General features: G+C 37.7%; 1 protein-coding gene across 2 annotated transcripts; it reads left to right on the forward strand.

Moving 5' to 3' along the window:
* Positions 1-203: 203 nt before the first annotated feature.
* On the forward strand, positions 204-18845 carry rab21 (RAB21, member RAS oncogene family). 2 transcript variants are annotated; one of them, XM_007237355.4, is made up of 7 exons: positions 208-567; positions 5174-5233; positions 11210-11317; positions 13611-13674; positions 14332-14386; positions 17275-17363; positions 18287-18845. In XM_007237355.4, exons 1-7 carry the CDS (start codon positions 424-426, stop codon positions 18427-18429), a joined length of 663 nt encoding a protein of 220 aa, XP_007237417.1. In that variant the 5' UTR covers positions 208-423; the 3' UTR covers positions 18430-18845. The 2 variants fall into 2 exon arrangements, with proteins under 2 accessions (XP_022527246.1, XP_007237417.1); XM_022671525.2 differs by lacking the exon at positions 5174-5233 and having other exon boundaries at positions 204-567.
* Positions 18846-19106: the final 261 nt, after the last annotated feature.

Below are 19106 nucleotides of genomic sequence, written 5' to 3' on the forward strand. Positions count from 1 at the left end.
TTTGTAGACCGCGTCCTTCGAAGAATGCAGCCCCTGAATTGGGACACACATTATGTATACGATGTATATGCCTTATAGAGTGTAGATTATCCTAATTTTATGTTGATACATGTTTTCGTTGCAGCTCATTCATCACACTCGGGACTTTTATTTTGAAGTGTGTCGCCTGTGGGGGGATTTCATGGCGTCCCCTTCTCGAAACTCCTGCTTGTCATATGATTTCTAGTGTGTGACGTAGCAGAGGACGCCATTAGCCTGGGCCGCAGACAGGAGGGAGATATACCTCCATATTTCGGTGTTTTCGCCGGTTTGGAGGCTCGTCACCCCTCGTTCTCCGTTCAGGCAGGTGTCTGATGTGAGCCCGCGGGAGGAGAGCGGCCGGTTTTCCTCTGTCTGAGCTGAAGACGAGCTTCTTCTTTCGCCATGGCGGCTGGCGGAGCAGCAGGCAGCAACAAAACATACTCCTTCAAGGTGGTTTTATTGGGGGAGGGCTGTGTCGGCAAGACCTCGCTGGTGCTTCGCTACTGTGAAAACAAATTCAACGACAAGCACATCACCACCCTGCAGGTACGCGCTACGCTCTGGGCGGGAGCTGCGCTGTGTTCAGCAGCAGCAAGGCGCTGTCAGCCCCCGTCCCCCGTCTGTGGATTGGTGTTGGGCGGGCGGGAGAGGGTTCGCTAGCTTTATAGTCTAACACCTTTTCAAGCGATTTTACTGTCGTAGACACATTTCTGGGTTAAAATCACTAGAGTCTTTCAGTTCAGTGGTGGATAGGATATGTAATATGGTTGTTGGGATTGAAAGTTTTAGTGTTTTTCTTGTCCTGTGTTCAGATAAAATCAACAGTGTTTAAAATTATCGTAAGCCTTTCAGCCTTGGCTCACGCAAATAGTGACGAGAACAATGTCAACAACCTGTAGGAGAGCTACGGGAAGCCGCAAGGCAAGAACATATTTTACATGACTGTTTACAAACGATTTGAAAAAGAACACAAGTTACAGCATTTTAAACACAGGTAGCACTTTAAAGTCATTATATTTAGTTATTGTAATTTGCTTTATTGTACAGTGTTATTTTCGATACAAACTAGTTTAATAAATAAACTTTTGCGAGAATTATGTTTTTAATTGCGTTTATTCTGTCTAATACAAAGACAAATCTATAGCAGCGAAACTGTGATTCTTTACTATAACTTACTAGGTTGTAGCAAAGTTGTAGGGGGGAAAAGAAGCTTATAGTTGAACACAAAATATATTCTATTAGAGCTGGGCGATATGGCCCAAAAAAAACGATTTTCGATTTAAATCGATTTTTTCCCCTACTGAAAATCAAATTAAAGATGATAAAGAAATGGTTACAAACTAGTTTTTATTTATTTAGTTTTCACTTAAATGTCCCCTTTGTGGTTAAAGTGCAACCAGAAACAAGCAAACTAAAAAAAAAAAACTATTGTAAACAGTGAGAACATCTAGTAACTTTTAGAAAGCTTTCTCCAACATAGTTTAGGTACTGACACAATGCACCCTCACGGGAGAGAGGGGCGCGCGCGGGAGAGAGGGGCGGGGCTTAGCCTGGTAGTTCAGGGGCGCGTCGGTGGTGAAAATTAAAACTCAGAGAAATTCGATTTTCACAAAAACACATCGACCTTAACTGTAAATTCAAATGAATCGATATAATCGATTAATCGCCCAGCTCTATATTCTATTAAAAAATATCAAGAACTAACAGTGCGGCAGAAAAATAAACTGTTGATGGGGACAAAAGTCTATGATAGATCACAGTATTGATTTACACATTATTTGTAATTTAATACGTAATATGTATTGTATGTCCACTAGAAGCATGATGTATAATAAACTCAGAAAGAATCTGAATTTCAGAAAGTTCTTCAGATAGTGATCCCCAGTCTTAGCAAAATCTTAGTCTGTGAGTAAAAAGTCTGTGACGAGTCTTTAGATGTGAGAGGGTGTCAGACTTTTGTCTGTTAAAAGTCTTCAGAGTCTTTTCAAAGTTGTGTAGTGTATGGTCAACATATGACGTGCCTGCCCCGCTCTCCCATGTTTGTCTGCGGGACTGAGAGGTGAATTAAACCCTGGTTAGAGGCATCAGATCTGCTCGACTGAACACCGTCCGGGTCCCCCCACAGCCACAGTCCACTGTTATGAAAGGGAGTTTTAGCTCCAGTGGTTTGGCACATTGTTTTCCTGTTCAGTCAGCTTAGTTTCATTTTGCCTGGATCATCTTCTGAATCACTTTCACTTCCCTGGAAGTTGGTGTTACTTTGTTCACTTCTTCTACACTCTGTTTGTTGTGGTCTTCATTTCTAGAGTGTTCAATGTAATGCCTATATAACAAGCATTAGTAATGTTATATAAATAACTCATTAATTAAAATACTCTTTACTCTTATTCAACATTGCTAAACAAACCCTGCCTCATTTCTTCTGTTTGTAACATGGTTTCAGATCCTTATACAAAATGTCATATGAGAAACAGAGGAAATATAATGTAATGTAATTGCCCCTTAACCAGTCCAGTTTTTCAAATTCCAGCCAGTAAAATGTGGCGCACACATTAGAAGGCTTCCAGGTGCTGTTTAAGGGTTTGCCACATCATCTCTGTGGGGTTTAAGTATATGTGGGTAATAAGACTATACTTGATAATAGGTGCTTAAACACCGTTCATCTGCATTTTGCATTACAAGTTTGCAAATACAAGTGATTAAAGTTGGTTATGTTTCTTATAGAATTAAATTGGACGTTTGGCCAATTTAGATTTTCACTGAGGGTGTTGTATTAATTTTTACTTTTTTCCACCTCAGTTCAATGTAATGTGTATTTGCCTGACCCAGTGCTCATTTACTTGTAATTTACTTGTAATCATTAATATTTGTATTTAATGTGACAAATTAATTGTAGCATTGCACTACTGTACACTATTACTATTAGATAAAGCTCCTGATTGCTTAATTCTGTTTTATTTTTTCACTAAAATCATTAGTGATTTGATCATTTTACCCACTGGATACACAGCTCCACTTTTTCAGGCAGATGTTGCTTTGCATTGTGGAAATGGGGTTTAGGGTTTGGGATTTAGTCTATGTTTTAATAGTTGTGAATGTATTTTTCTACTAAGAATTTCACATATTAAAATTAGTAAGTCAAAGTGGAAAGCTAAACATACAGCTGTTCCAGTAAAATGTCAGTCAGATAAATTGACTGTTGTGTTGCACAGGTTAGGATCTGTATTAGTGCAGTAAGTGTTTGAGCTTTTCTGTGTTATTTTGTTCTTTTTGCTGTATTAATGTAACTAAACTACAGGATCACTTCAGAGCTCTAAACAATTGAGAGTTGTAAAAGATGGAGGAGTAAATTGTTTGCCACACTGTAGTACTGAATCATAGTTCTGCTTTTAATCGAGCAGTGTTTTACAAATGTTAACTCTGATTTGAGTGCATGATGAGTAGACTTTGGCCCCTATTATTGCCTATAAACAAAACCTAAACTGATAATAGAAGTGATGTGACTGATCATCTAGGCTAAACTTGTATGCTGGGATTTTTGGTTGTATTGCTTGTAGTTTAGACTCATGGAGATTTAAACATATTATATTACATTAAAGTGTTAGGTGTGTGCAAACATGGTTATTACTTCTGACCTACCGTGTTTCAAAGCAAAACTGTGGACTCTCTTTGGGGAGAAATGGAAATATGGTTATAATGTTTTTCACACCTGTAGTAGGGCTACAACTAATGTGTATTTTAGGAGTTGACTAATCTGCCGATTATTTGTTCGAAAAGTTGATTCATTTTTTTGTCATGCCCTCCATTTGTACTTCCTACTGGTAAGGAGAGCTAAACTTTTAGACCCCAACACAGTTTGCAGTTTGTTTTGATAATTTGTTGTACCGATATTAAACTAAAAATGAATATATTATATGAAACAAAGGATACTTATGTTTTTTTTGTCAAGGAGATACCTCCCTGAAATGATTTTGTCTAATGCAATGCTCAGATTACACTGTAATCTGTGACATTTCTGCTGTCCCTCACGATGTTCACTATGTTGGATTAAGCAGTTATTTTCGTTTCGTGTCATTCTCTTGGAGCTGGCAACACTACACATTAGTCACCGACCAAACATTGTCCACGTTCTTGTGTAAGTTTGTAGGTCATCGCAGGGGAGGAGGATAGAACCTGACGATTGTAGCTACAGAAGCGCTTTGTGTGTGTAGGACATTACATGCTTTGTGTAACTTACTCCAGATTGTACTTGAGGTATGGTAAAGATTACTGCTCTTTGACTACACAGACCTTTGTTGCTCGCGACACTGAAATTCAGATCCGACGCAGACAATTTGTCAGCTCCGACAAAATCGGGATAAAATCGTGAAGTCTGATTCGGGCATGAGAAAATGGTTATTTTATTAAAGTCTGTAGTTACTATAACATATATCTTAATATGTGGACAGAGTACATCATCTCCCTACACCCAGCCAACTTAGTACTAATTTTAGCAATGTTAACGAAGGTGTGAAGCCTGTTTAAACTCAACTCAGCAGCTCTCTGCAGTTGTTTAACTCACTACGGGTAATATAAAACTAGTAAAAACTGACTGTGGAGTATTGTGGAGTCAAATGTGTTTGTGTTTAATGGACACAGCGCTACTATTATACTGTATGTTTGTCTCTACTGCTATCTCTCTCTCCTGTTCTCTAATGTGCTGCAAGTCCCACCCACACACCTTGCGTGTATCATGAAGTAACTTAAAAATGTTAAACAAGCCCAAATAGCATTTAGGTGGCTCTTATCTTGTGTGCTGCAAACTTGAGGCTTCTGAGGCTGGTAACTTAAATGAGCTTAGCCTGTACAACAGAGGCAACTCTTTTTCTTGCTTTCCAGTAATGTTTTTATGGCCTTTTTTTCTTTACATAGTTGAGTAGTTTTTTGTCATAATATGCATTAGAACATTACTCAAATAGGGCTGTTCACTGTATACAAACTCTACCTCTTCACAACACAATTGATGCTCTAAAACAAATTAAGAGGCAAGAAAATTAACAAATTAAATTAACTAGCCATTCATTATGCAAAGCTGTAATCCAAGTAAGATGTGCCATTTTACTAAATTATTAAATCATATATATCAGACCAGTAATCTTCTCTTTCTTTTTAGGCATCATTCCTTACAAAGAAACTCAACATCACAGGCAAGAGAGTCAATCTGGCTATTTGGGTAAGTTTTAATATATTTTTTAATTATTTTATTTACTTATTTATTGAAATTCCTACTTTTACTATATAATAGAGATTAAATAGATTATGATTTAAAGGGTTTTGTAAACTGAATGAATAAAGAGTAAACGGACATCACATCATCAGGTAATGAAGTTGGAACATTGTGGGAAAAAAATTGTATTATTATTTCTTTTTTACATTTTGTTTTATTTTTATTTGACTGTAGACGGTACAGGGCTCCAGGCAAAAGAAGACCATCAAAATTAATGTTGTCTGCAATGCGTTCTATGAATTCGTCACAAGCTATGTCATTATCATACGTTATTGACGCATCCAGTCCATTTTCAAGATTCTCAAGATGTAGTGAAGGGTAAGGGGTCTGTAGATTTTATTTTACTTAGCTATTGTCTACGCCCCCATGGCTAAAAGCTCAGCTTAGCAACGCCGCTGTGGTAGTCAAGTTTTGGTTAAATTCCCACAAACATAAATGTTTTTTGTTTTTTAACGTCCATATGATTGGGTGCATAGTGTAGTTTAGATAAACACAACCAAAAAAAAAAAAAAAACGTTTAAACATAAAACGTGTATAAAATATAATAATCTAACTTTGGGGTTCCGTGTCTAAGCGGTTCAAGTCAATACTGGATTTGAATGGGCTTTTCAAAAACTGGTCTCCGTCACATTCTGTGGTAAATAAATCTGTTCAGAACCCTGTACGTTTTATTCTGTGTACATTTACCTCCTAAATAACACTGGATCCTCTGAATCTCGAGATGGTTTAAGGGGAGTAATCAGAAAAATGCTAACTTTAAGCTAATGCTGAACTGACGTCAGCGGCTGGAAATGACTCCGGACTGGATTCTGCATATCAACAGCAAACTCCGGGCAAATCACATTTTGGATTATTATGCTTCTTCACAGAGCAGTGTAACGGTGAACAGTGTAGACTGTGATAGAGCTTTAAAAGGCAGATAATAAGAGAGAGAGTGGCTCTCAGTTCAGGATCAGTGCTTCCCTGCAGCTTTAGTATTTAATTACGGTCATCAGTTTACAAAACCTGACCTAAATAATCAACTAACAACTAACTAATCAACTAATCAACTAACTACCTGCCCTCACTGAGGCAAAAACAAACCAGAAACACACATTTATTTCACTGCATAATAAAGAGGGTAAATGTTAAAATGTGTTACAGCTGGTTCTGGAGTATCACTGACCTGTTTTAGTGATTTTATGCTTAAGGGCAGTTAGTTCATTAGTGGGATCAGCTGTGTGTAATATGCTCCTTACGGCCGGAGTGCACCGACAAAAGTTCCCCGTCTGATCTCTGCAGCCGCGCTGGGAGGTCCGTTCACTCCTCTGTAGCATTAGCTTATGCCCGGAACAGACTACACGATTTTAGCCCGATTTTGACCCAATTTTGTCGGCGCCGACGAATTTCGTGCGTCGGATCCAAATTTAGGGGTCAGTGTAGTGTGACCCAGTAAAAGAGCAGTAATTTGACGTGAGGGACGTCGTCGGAGTGTCAGACAAAAAGACTAGCATTTTAGAATTTTTTGTATTATATCGCCTAGTTTGACATGCTCCACGACGTGCTTCCTGACTCTGACCAATTGGAAGACGGAGCATTCTGTGCCGCACAGATGTAAACATGGGGAAAAGGAAGCGGGGCGGTGCTCCTGCAGTTCTCTGGACCAGAGAAACAGAAGAATAATCTAATAATCATCTAATAATTTATTTCATCCATAAGATATTCTGCACAAAAGCGCTACCATCACGCAAAGGGCTTCTGTAGCCATGATTGTCACCTTTCAGCTGCAGAACAGCAGAAATAAGCTTCTTCCCTGCCACCCAGGACCACACTCTTCAAACAGCATGTGTGTGTTTTTGTTGTTGAGAACCTTTTTTTTGTCCCAAAAAAGTAAAAATGAGCGCCAAGGCCCTGTGTCGTTGTCACAGTTAAAAAGAAAGTGCATAACAAAGATCATGAAACTCTATATTAATAAGTAAGAAAAAGAGTATGCACTGTAAAGTGATTTAATAGTCAAGTCGGTGCAGCTTCCACCCTCTTGAAAGGGATTGACCAACCGACTTTGTGCTTTCACTGGAATTCACTTAATAACCAAGCAGATTTATTTTCTCTTTTTATTATTACAATTTTTAATTCAGTTTTAATATGCTGATTAAAGGGCAGTAGGTAGATTGTAGGTTGTTCCTAGCTTTGCTGTTATTTGCAAAAGCAAAAAAAAAACAACCTTTGCAGATTTGCAGTTATTTTTGTCATTCAGTTAGCACATTTCCCGCTAGTTTAGCAGAAGCAGCTATTTTCAGTAAAAAAATCAGTTCCTCAGTGGTTTTAATGTTTTGGCTCTCTTTAGGGACTGCCTCTCCAGACAGTCCTGCACAGTGTCTCTGTGAACACAAGGCTCGCTTTCTTTATCGTTCTCTCCTTCACGCACCATGTGGCCTCAGTTGCGCTTTATAACATCAGAAAAATTCGACCGTTTCTAACGCAACAGGCCACCCAACTCCTGGTACAAGCAGTCGTCATCTCTTGCCTCGACTACTGCAATGCCCTGCTAACTGACCTCCCGACCTGTGTAGTAAAACCACTCCAAATGATCCAGAATGTAGCAGCACGTCTGGTCTTCAACCAGCCAAAACGGGCACATGTCACCCTGCTGCTCATTGAGCTCTATTGGCTACAAGTTGCTGCTCGCATCAAATCACCTACAAGGTGATGACATAACAGCTCCTTCCTACCTGCACTCACTCCTGAAGGCTTACGCTACCTCCCGGCCGCTGCGCTCCTCCAATGAACGTCTCCTCGCTTTACCAAACAAACATTTACACAAAGCAATCCAGACTGTTCTCATACAGAGTTCCCCAATGGTGGAACACATTACCTTACACTACCAGATCAGAAGAATCTCTCATTACCTTTAAGAAACTCCTGAAGACTGAGCTCTTCAAAGAGCACTTACTCTCCTAACACCTCTAACATGCTAACTACTACTAACCTCATCTCCTTCTTCCCCTCCTCTACTCCTCTATCCCATTATTTCCCTTCGACCTCCTTTAAGCCCTATCTCAAATTTTTTACCTTTAACTTTTACTTTTGTACTTGACTATAGTAAGTCGCTTTGGACAAAAGCGTCTGCCAAATGTCTTCCCTCACATGCACCTTTTACAAGTTCCATTTGGGTTTTTTAAGTGCTCCATTTATTAATGAAGTCATGTTATTTCTTTTTTTTATTTTAGTTTTTTTTTAATACATTGGGTTACTTATGATGAATGTAACATGAATTGTCTCTTTATTTTATATTTTATTTTTTTAGTATTTCACATTTATTTATTTATGAATTGTTTCTACAAAACATGAATTTGTCTCTACAATAAAGATGTAAGGGCACAGTTGTCTAGTTGTGTTCTTTAGATATTTATGTTTGCACCCTTGCCCTGTTGATATTTTGCTGTAATATGCTATGATAGGCACTATAGGGGCAGCTAAAACATTTTCATGTAGTTACCTGACTGATATTGTCTTTGAGAAACAGCTTTGCTTTTTGAAGACTGTATTACACTCATGTAACAAGTTTACGTGTTCTCATCACCTATTTAAAATCATTTATTTAGTGCCTCATTACTTGCTCTCTCTGCATTTTTGGAATGTGTCGCAGGCCTGAAATATAGTAAGGATTTTCCACTTAAGTTATTTTCCCCCAAGGTCTAGTCAGACTCTGAATGCTAATTATTATTAGCCTCCACTGTTCAGGTTTAAATTTAAAAAGCTTTGATGTTCTCCTGACAGTTTAAGATATTGCAATACCAGTCGAAAGTTTGAACACGCCTTTTTTATTTAGTGTTTTTCTTTATTTCTTTTTTTTTTATATATATATTGTAGATTAATATTACATAAATTAAAACGATTATGGAATCATGCAGTAAACAAAAGTGTTTGTTCTCCACAATTCCCTGACCTAAACCCAACTAAGATGGGGGATTTGAGATAAGCAACTATTGTTTAGCACCTCCAGGAGACTAAGAAAACTATTCCAGGTAACTCTCTCTCATGAAGACAGAGTTTAAAATATAAATATATTTTTTAATAATTTAAATATCAATTGTATTTATTAAAGAGAAAACTATCCAAACCAATGTGTGAAAAAAGTGTTTGCCCCTAAACCAAATAACTTGAGGTACCCTTGGCGGCATCAACTGCAAACAAGCTTTACTGTGAACTGGCAATGAGTCTTTTACATCTCTGTGGAGGTGGGTACTATGGATCATTGCCCTGCTGCAAAACCGAAGTAAGCCTGAGCTTGAGGTCACAAACAGATGGCCGGACATTCTCCTTTAGGATTAAGACTGCACTATGTAAAAAAAAAAAAAAATCTGTCATTGCATTGTTTTTGTTTTCGGTGATATTTATTGTGATATTAAACAATTCAGGACCTGTGACAGCACCAGCCCCGCCCCGCCCAAAAGCTGAGTCAGCACTTTAGAGTCAGCAAAGCTCTCAAAATCCGAGGAAAACCGAAACCGAAAACCTTTTGAAAAGGTAAATAAGAGCGTTTTTCTGGGATTACAAGCGTGATTCCAGCTGTAACTGGAAATATCTACGCAAGACTGTGCAGAAGTTAGGTGCAAACCTTTGGACAGGCTGTCACTGCTAAAAAGCATGTGTTCAGCCATGTGGAGGCCATGTGATTACCTCGTGTTTACGCCCCCTCCCCCTTGTGCTCCCTCTCCACCTCGCCCTTCTTAAGCAGAGACAGCACTGCTCACTCAGAACGCTGTGTATCTACTTCTTGTGTCAAGAATCAAAGCATTGCAACATGATGTGTTTGTTTTTATTGCCATAGGTAACATTGTCCCTCCCGTGATGTGACTATTGTGCATGCGCACATCACGATAACCATGCTTAAGCCATATATCGTGTAGCCCTATTCAGGATTGTCTGGTAAACAGCAGAATTCCTGGTTCCATCTTTTACAGCAGGTTGTCCAGGCCCTGAAGCAGCAAAGCAGCACCAGACCATCGCATTACCACCACCATGTTTTACGTTCAGTATGATGTTCTTTTTGTTTTGTCACATTTGGATCATCAAGATGTTTTTTGGCAAATATGAAATGGACCATTGTGTTCTTTTTGGTTCGCATTGTTTGGCTCTCGAACTGTCACAAGGAACTTGATGGAATTGGACATTAACAATGTCATTATCATGAAATGATAAAGTGTTTTTTATATTTACTTAGATTATATTGATTTAAAATTGAAGTTTGTTTGATAATCTGAAAATGTATGACAAAAATGCAAAAACAAAAGAAATCTGCGAGGGGACAGTTACTTTTTTCACACCACTGTAAATCCGATATTGTATAGAGTATTTAAGTCATTGCCTGTAGTGTACATAATCCCACACTTGGGTTACATATAAAGTATCTCAATAAAGTTAGTACGCTCCTCAAATTTTTGTAAATATACTTTTCATGAGACAACTCTGAAGATATAACACTTTGATATAATATAAAGTAGTCAGTGTACAGCTTGTATAACAGTGCAAATTTGCAGTGCCCTCAATATATTTCAACACACATTAATATCTAAACCACTGAAAACAAAAGTGAGTACACCCCTAAAACTAAATACCTACTCAACGAGCGAATATCTTAACTAGAGTTGCCTTTTGCTGGACATCCATTCAAACAGGATTTTTAACATTTTGTAATGAAATGTGTAGGTGGGTTCTATAATGATCTCCTCTAAATGTCATTAATATATACTGTCAATGTAAAACAAAATTCCCCAAAACAAATCTAACAAAAAACTGCAGTAAGAACAATTTACAACTAACTTAAATGAATGGGTATGTAAAAAAACAACAACCTTTTTCTTAGTTGTTACCTTGTTCCTAATGATGGTCAGTTTCTAAAGCAATCTGTGTTTAGCCTGCTCCTGTCTTTATTTGCAGGACACGGCTGGACAGGAGCGGTTTCATGCTCTTGGGCCAATCTACTACAGAGACTCCAACGGAGCCATTCTGGTGTATGACATCACAGATGAAGACTCTTTTCAGAAGGTAAGGACTTTGTGGATTTTCCAAAGTCATGCTAGTGTCTGTTGCTCTGCAGTGGAATTTTTAAACCTGGTATGTGAGTTTTTTAAAGCATTGCAATGGAAACCATTTTGGAATATGATTTTCCAATGCAAAGGCAAAATATTTGTTCTGAGATGAGGGTTATTCGAGAGTTTAACCTGCTTTACTGCAATAAATTTCTCCAGGCTTTATATTGATTTTGGAGCAATTTGTATATCCCAAACCTTATACATCCGTGCCGAAAGTATTTGCACCCCTAAAAATCCTTCTAGAAAATGAAGCAATTACACATTTTGTTATCCACTTAATTCTGTGTGATTAAAAGGTGGTGACCATGTTTTTTACTTTGTGTTAGTATGTCCGGTGCAGTATTGGATCACTGAAAATATTACGCCCACAATGGCAAACGTACAGAATAAGTAATATAATATAATCTAGTCAGTTAGTTAATGAGTGTCACAGTAATTAAAAGAAGAAGATAATTTTTGCTTCAACAAAATTAAATTTTTGAAGACAGCACAAAAATATCAGGGAGCTAACTTGTATCCAAAATCTTCCACCGTCCTTTTCAGAATTGTTGGTAAATATAACTTGTATAAAGAGATAAAAGTAGATGAAAAGAAGAGAATTTGACATAATGTGTTGCTGTTGTCAGACAGGTTCTATTTAGGTGATTTCTTAAATCTACAGGTCTAGCAGTAATTCGGCCTAGTTGTAATTAGTGAAATTTAACTCAGCTTTCCAAAAAGTTTCTTTATCCTCCTGTTATCCTCCTTTTGCAGTAATAACAGCCGCTATACGCTTCCTATAGCTTCTAATGAGAGTCTTTTTTACTAAATGTCTCCAGTTCAGTCAGGTTTGATGGTTTCTGATCATGAACAGCCTGCTTTAAATCACACCACAGATCTTCAATAATATTCAGGTCTGGGGACTGAGATGATCATTCCAGAATGTTGTATTTGTCGTTGTCTTGTTAAAGTATCCAGCCCCGGTGCAGCTTCAACTTCTTGAACATTGTTCTCAATAATCTGCTGATATTGACTGAAAACTATGAACCCTCAACTTTAACACGGTTCCCAGTACCTGCACTAATCACACAGCCCCACAGCGTAATGAATAACCACAAAATTTTACTGTGAGGAGCAAGTGTTTGTCTTGGAATTAGGGCTGGACGCGAATATTCGAGTATGCGGATATTCGCTTGTTGAGTAGGTATTTAGTTTTAAATTTTGGTATTCGAATATTTGTTTTCTTTTCCTTTTCTTAGCTCCACCTCACGCTAACATCACACATCCGTTTAGGTTAACAGCGGTATAAGAGAGGCAAAATTCCAAGAAGCTCAGCTTCTTCTAATTTCTAAACAAACTAACTATTTTATATTGAGCTTATAGCCCAAGTGCAAAAACACAAAAATCAGTAATATGGCTCAGCACTGCACAATTATTATGTACTTTCTGAACAAACGTGTTTTTTTTTTTTTTTTTTTAAAGCAAATAGCCTAAGTGCGAAAACACAAAAACAGCTATTTAAAGGGCCGGCTTGCGCAGTGGAGAAGCCATAAAGCAGCGGCGCTCCTGACCTGCGTACACAGTGGAAAAGCCGTGGTGTGGGGCAGCATTGTAATGGTAATATTACAATGTAACCCAAAGAGAATTTACTTTAATTACGTAACAATAGTGAGTGGTGATGATTGACTGTTTTAATCGCCAAATAGATTATGCCATACTCAACTAATATATATTTACATGTTATACTTGCGTGCTGTTTTTTAATACAACCTAAGGTACTGACCAGTAATCTGGACCCATTGTAATTCTAAAGTTTTCTATTACTGCCTAAACATCTTTTTAATTTCTTTTTTCACAGTTTTTCTTGGTTTTCACACAACATTTAAATACTTTTTGAACCTTTTAGTCCTGGGCCTTAGTCTACTCTGCAATTTTGGTGTTTTATATTATTTAGCTTTCTTCCAATGTTCAGCAAGACAATATTACATAGTTAAAACTCTTCTTGTTCTATGTAGAATTTTTTAAAGCAGTTTAGGTAGCTGGAACATATTTGATTTGCCTTGATCTTCTGTAAATGTTTCCCTTTTACTGTTAAACTCACAAACACTGCTCTGTGTATTCCTGTAATTGATCTGCTTTCACTGCATGTTCTGTAGTATTGTGGATCATTGGTGGATCATTATGTGCAGTGAATGGTTTGCTTTCAGTCGGTCATCTCAACCTAACTAAAATATGTGATTTAATTATTTCTCCTCTTATGTTTAAAGGTGAAAAACTGGGTCAAAGAATTAAGGAAAATGTTGGGGAATGACATATGTTTATGTATAGTAGGTAAGTTATTCTTTGTCCTCACTTGGAACTGTAGGGAGTAAAAGTGGCAAATGAAGGTGCTGTTGTGTTTAAAGATGTTTAAAGGTAAACATTGAGGAAGCAGCTTCATTAAATTGTCCAAACTCTGTTTGATGAGTTTGATAACTGTAACATCCAGTCACAGGAGTTGATTACTGCAATATATCACATTTCTTCTCTCTTTCCCTGTATTTTTATATATATATAACTTTTAACTTTATAATCTGTGTCGCTCTCTTTTTGTACTTGCTATGTCCTGAAAAACCTGTTACTCTGATTCATAATGCACAGAATATTGGACAGGAATTGATGATTAAAATGCTCAGTCTTCACTGTATTGAGGGGATTATCATTAAAATTCTAGATTTAAATGTGGCTGTTTCAACAAATAATGATTATAACCTCAATTATTTATTTATTTATTATTTTTCATAAACTCCTGATGCATGTTGATGCATGCATGTGCTGTAGTGATTGCAGCTTCTTGCACCTTCATTTTCAGAGAATGTTTTTATTCATTTACTTACTTTTTTCTGGTACACCCGCTCCCTCTTGTTTTGTATGGTTTCTTATTAAATAAAAAATCTTAGGACTAATAGGTAAGTAGTTGAAACTTTTTTGCAATCTCTATCATTTTAGGTAATAAAATAGATCTGGATAAAGAGAGGCATGTATCAGTGGAAGAGGCTGAGGGGTATGTATCTTTATAATTTTTTTAAGTTTTTAAAATACAGTTGTGTGGACGAATCTGGACACTATTTGGTCTCAAATAACACATTTGCTGTTTCTTTTATTGATCACATAGTAAAACAGCTAATTCATATAGTATAATCACATTTTTATTTTTTTAAGATTTTTAACTCCTGGTTTGATTTTTTTCTCTTTGGATGTGCCTTAAATCATTAATTCTATTGCTGGTTCTGCTGGATTAGCTGTTTTTGTTTATGGAATTAATCTTCCTTTTGCAGTGCTTCACTGGAAACAATGCAACACCAAATTATAATAGATCCATGCACACGCTTCACAGTTTTTCTATATTAATATCACTTAACAACATTTATGTTATGCACTTTCATTCTTAGCTCTACATATTCCTGTAGGTTCTTGCAGTTATATGCTTGGTTTTTCACCTCACTAATTTTGTAAGTCAGATTTTGTTCCATTTGTACAATGTGCTACTGATACTTCATGCCTTATAAACAAATAAAGAGCTCTGTAAGGATTGAAATAAAACAATCCTGCACTTTTGACTTCAGACTGCATGATACATTAAATGAATTAAATGAGACTTTAACTTGCCATGGAATAGCAATGTATATATATTCACATTGAATAGTGAGAATGTAGTAAATAAAACTGACATACCATAAACCTTAAAAACTGTTTTCTCTTAACCAAAATAGTCAAAGGTGGCAGCACTGTAAAAAGACACTGGCCACTTAAAAAAAAAAAAAAGCTAGATTTGATTAGCGGGTATCTGTGCTAAGCTAATAGCTAAGTCTTAATGACTGGCTCCTCCATCTTTTCAGTTTTCAAACCAGAGAATGTAGCAGTAATCGTGTCATTTCCTGATGGGCTTCTGGTGGGGGTCTAAGTGTATCATTTATGAACCGCCACAGTACTGGGGTCACAGTTCGGTTCACACACGAGCACGCAGAATACACTGTACACAGACATCCTGACTGTAAAAAGTGCAGACTGGAGCACACAAGCAGAGAGCAAGCGCAGAAATGCAGACAATTCACTCGTACTCTCTCTCGCTCGCTTTCTTACACTCGCGTCGTCTGTCTCTTTATCACTCTTTCACTTACGCTGCCTGTCTCGCTCTCTTTCTCACACTCACGTTGTCTCTCTTTCTCTCGCTCTCTCACTCATGTCGTCTGTCTCTCTCTTGCTCTCTTTCTTACACTTGCGCTGTCTCTTTCTCTCACTCTCGTCTGTCTCTCTCTCGCCTTTTTTTTACTCACGTCGCCTGTCTCTCTCTCGCTCTCTCACTCACGCCGCCTGTCTCTCTCTCGCGCTCTCTCTCTCTTGCTCGCTCTCTCTCATTCACGTTGTCCGTCTCTCTCTCTCTTGCTCACGCTCTCACTCACGTTGTCTGTCTCTCACTCTTTCTCTAGCTCTAGCTCGTCTTTTTCTTTCTCGCTTTTGCACTAACGTCGTCTGGCTCTCTCTCGCTCTCTTTCTTACACTCGCGTTGTCTCTCTCGCTCTCTCACTCACGTCGCCTGTCTCTCTCTCGCTCTCTCACTTAAGTTGCCTGTCTCTCTCTCGCTCTCTCTCTCTTGCTCACTCTCTCACTCACGTCGTCTGTCTCTTACTCTTTCTCTAGCTCGCTCTCTCACATTGTCTGTCTCTCTCACGTCGTCTGTCACACACTCTCTCTCACTTATGTTGTCTGTCTCTTGCTTCTCTCTCTCTTGCTCACTGTCTCTCTCACGTCGTCTGTCTCTCTCTCACTCTCTCTCTCTCTCTCACTCATGTTGTCTGTCTCTCTCTCTCTCTCTCTCTGATATTATAGTACAGTAAAAATAATCTAGTCTGCCAGACCTAAAACCACACTACACTATTATTACTGTCCCCTCACAATAATACTGGGAAATTCCAGTATTGGTATAGTGTTTAAATGATTTACACCACTAATATAATTTATTATATTATATTATAATTTCTTTTATACGGAAACTATTAGTTAAGTCAGTGGTGGATTTGATGTGAACAAGGCATTAGCATTATAATATTATTATTATTATTATTATTATTATTATTATTATTATTATCAATAATTGTTACTTGAACATAAGAATGCTACAAAATACAACATTATTAATTCAAATATTAGACGAGACCTGTTGGACGTCTACAGCAGGCATTTTACATGAAATTAGTTTTATTATGACATAAACAGCTGTTGTACAGGTGTGTAAAATAATATACAATTAGTGGAAAAACTAATGACCTGATTGAAAGTGTAATATTCTTGATATCATGTTAACAAATTTAACAACTTATTTTGTTGATATTATTATTGTTATCCTCATCATGTGTTCCTTCAAACATTACAGCACAGTGTTTTAGATCTCATTGACTCTTGGTCTTCTCCTGCCACTTCTGTTGGGACACATGACTTTACTTTATTGTCCCCCACAGGGACAGCAAAAGTGGGTAGTCAGTGCTGTGCTGGGTGACTTCTATGTGACCATATTACATTATTTGCTGTTAATAAGCCAATTAGAGCATTGCTTACCAAATTGGATTTGATAATTGCAAATAAACAAGCCTACAGTACTATACAGTATGTGATGATGGGTCATACCATTTTTGTGGCAGTTAAGAGTGATATTGAACTAAAATAAACTTGAAAACGGATGCCAGAAATAAACTCATTCATGGTATTCAATAAAGCAACTATTTGTAGCATAGTTTTATTAAGAACAGTTCTTGATGACAATGTAATCTGTTCCACCTTAGTGGCTTGACAGTCTTTAAAGGCTTCCTCCCAAAGTGTTTTTTTTTTTTTACTTCTGTTCAGGACAGCTGTGTTACTTTTCTCTGATTATGTATTCCCTCTGTCTCTCTATAGGTATGCAGAGTCGGTTGGGGCAAAACACTATCACACATCAGCTAAATTAAACAAAGGAATTGAAGAATTGTTCCTTGACCTGTGTAAAAGTAAGGGTCTTTGCTATACTTTTGAGTTACAGGTTATGTAGCTACTGTATACTTGTTTACCTGCAGCCAGAGTAAAATAGTTTTTTTCATTAATATCTTTAGACTGTTCTTTTCTGAGGCATATGTTGATGAGGGTTTAACTTCTTTTGCATCTTTAATCGCAAAGGAATTTGTTCAGAGGAGGTGTCTAAAATGAATTCACAATCAAAACTACACATACAGGTTTAAAATACAGCCTACTTCTCATACAGCACACATCACAGGTAATATATTGATTTAAATCTACTTGTCAAGTTAGGCCTTGACAAGACACGCAGTCATTAAGCTTTTAGCAGGATAACTCTTCTTATCAGAAGTACATATCTTGTTTAATGGCACAGACCCAGGCTTCAGCAGTAATGAGGTCAAGGCTTTTTAACAGTATAACTTTGGCCTGCTTTATTATTTTCACAGCCACCTTTCATGTGTGTTTGAGTTGTTTCCAGATTTTAAGCTGAAGTTTCTAGCCTTTGCTGAGATAAACCATCCATCAGTCACAGGTGTGGAATATCAAGACGCTGATTAGACACAGTTATTACTACACAGGTATACCTGCAGCTGGCCACAATAAAAGACCACTGTAAATGTGCAGTTTTACAGTATTGTAAGAATCTGGAGGGTTCAGAAAACCAGTCAGTATCTGGTGTCTCCACCATTTGCCACTTGCAGTGGAACACATCTCCTTTGCATAGAGTTGATCAGGTTTTTATTGTGTCCTGTAGAATGTTGGTACACTCCTCTTCAAAGGCTGTGCGAATTTGCTGAAAATTGGCAGGAACTGGAACCCGCTGTGGACCCAGAGCATCCCAAACTTTCTCTATGGGCGGCATGCCCTGTGTGTTATTATTATTAGTTTATTTATTTATTTATTTATTTTTGCACAGGAATGATGGAGACAGCACAATTGGAGGAGAGATCGAAGGGGAATGGAGCAAGTCATGCAAACACAGGGCGTAGAGGCGTTCAGATCATCGACGATGAGCCCCAGGCTGCTACTGCTGCAGCTGGCTGCTGTTCATCAGGCTAGGACATTTTCCCACTCTTTCTCTCTTTTGTCCTTCTCTCTCGCTCTATTTCAAACCCATTCTCTGTCTTTCTCTCTTTTTGTGTTTCCTCTCCCTTCAAAAAAGACTGCCGCTCTTCATCCTCCGCTGGTTGTCTGCTTGAAGTCGTTCACTTCAGCAGATTTATTTCTCAGTGCTTCATCTGTTTGGAAAGCTGCTGGAGCTAGTGGACACTAGCTAGTGGACACTCAGTCTGATGCCAAATGCCAAAGGCCATCCCCTGCCGTAAACACACACATTTTCTCTCACTGACTCTTTAATAGCACACTGTTCTTACAGTCTGATGATTCCTGTTCTTTTGCGAGGATGTTGAACATGATGGATTGTTGTGCAGAATTTTCTTTTAGTTAAAAGATGATTATTAAATAACTTAAACATGTACACTGCAATTAAGTCATTTGTACTTGTGGTAAATAGTGAGCTGTCTTCTGTCGTTCAGTTACCTTAAAAAGACCCCCCAAACCCCCCCCCCCCCCCCCAGCATTTTTCTACTTGATCACTAATAATTACTTATTCAACTTGGTCATTACTTGTCATTTGGTCTTGTTTGTGTAACAAAATATCAGTGTACTAAACATTTAAATATTTGACCTGCTTTTACAACATATTGAGAAATCATACACGTTCAGCCTCTTGCAGA

The sequence above is a fragment of the Astyanax mexicanus genome, chromosome 2 (genome assembly GCF_023375975.1).
Source record: "Astyanax mexicanus isolate ESR-SI-001 chromosome 2, AstMex3_surface, whole genome shotgun sequence".
NCBI lineage: Eukaryota > Metazoa > Chordata > Actinopteri > Characiformes > Acestrorhamphidae > Astyanax > Astyanax mexicanus.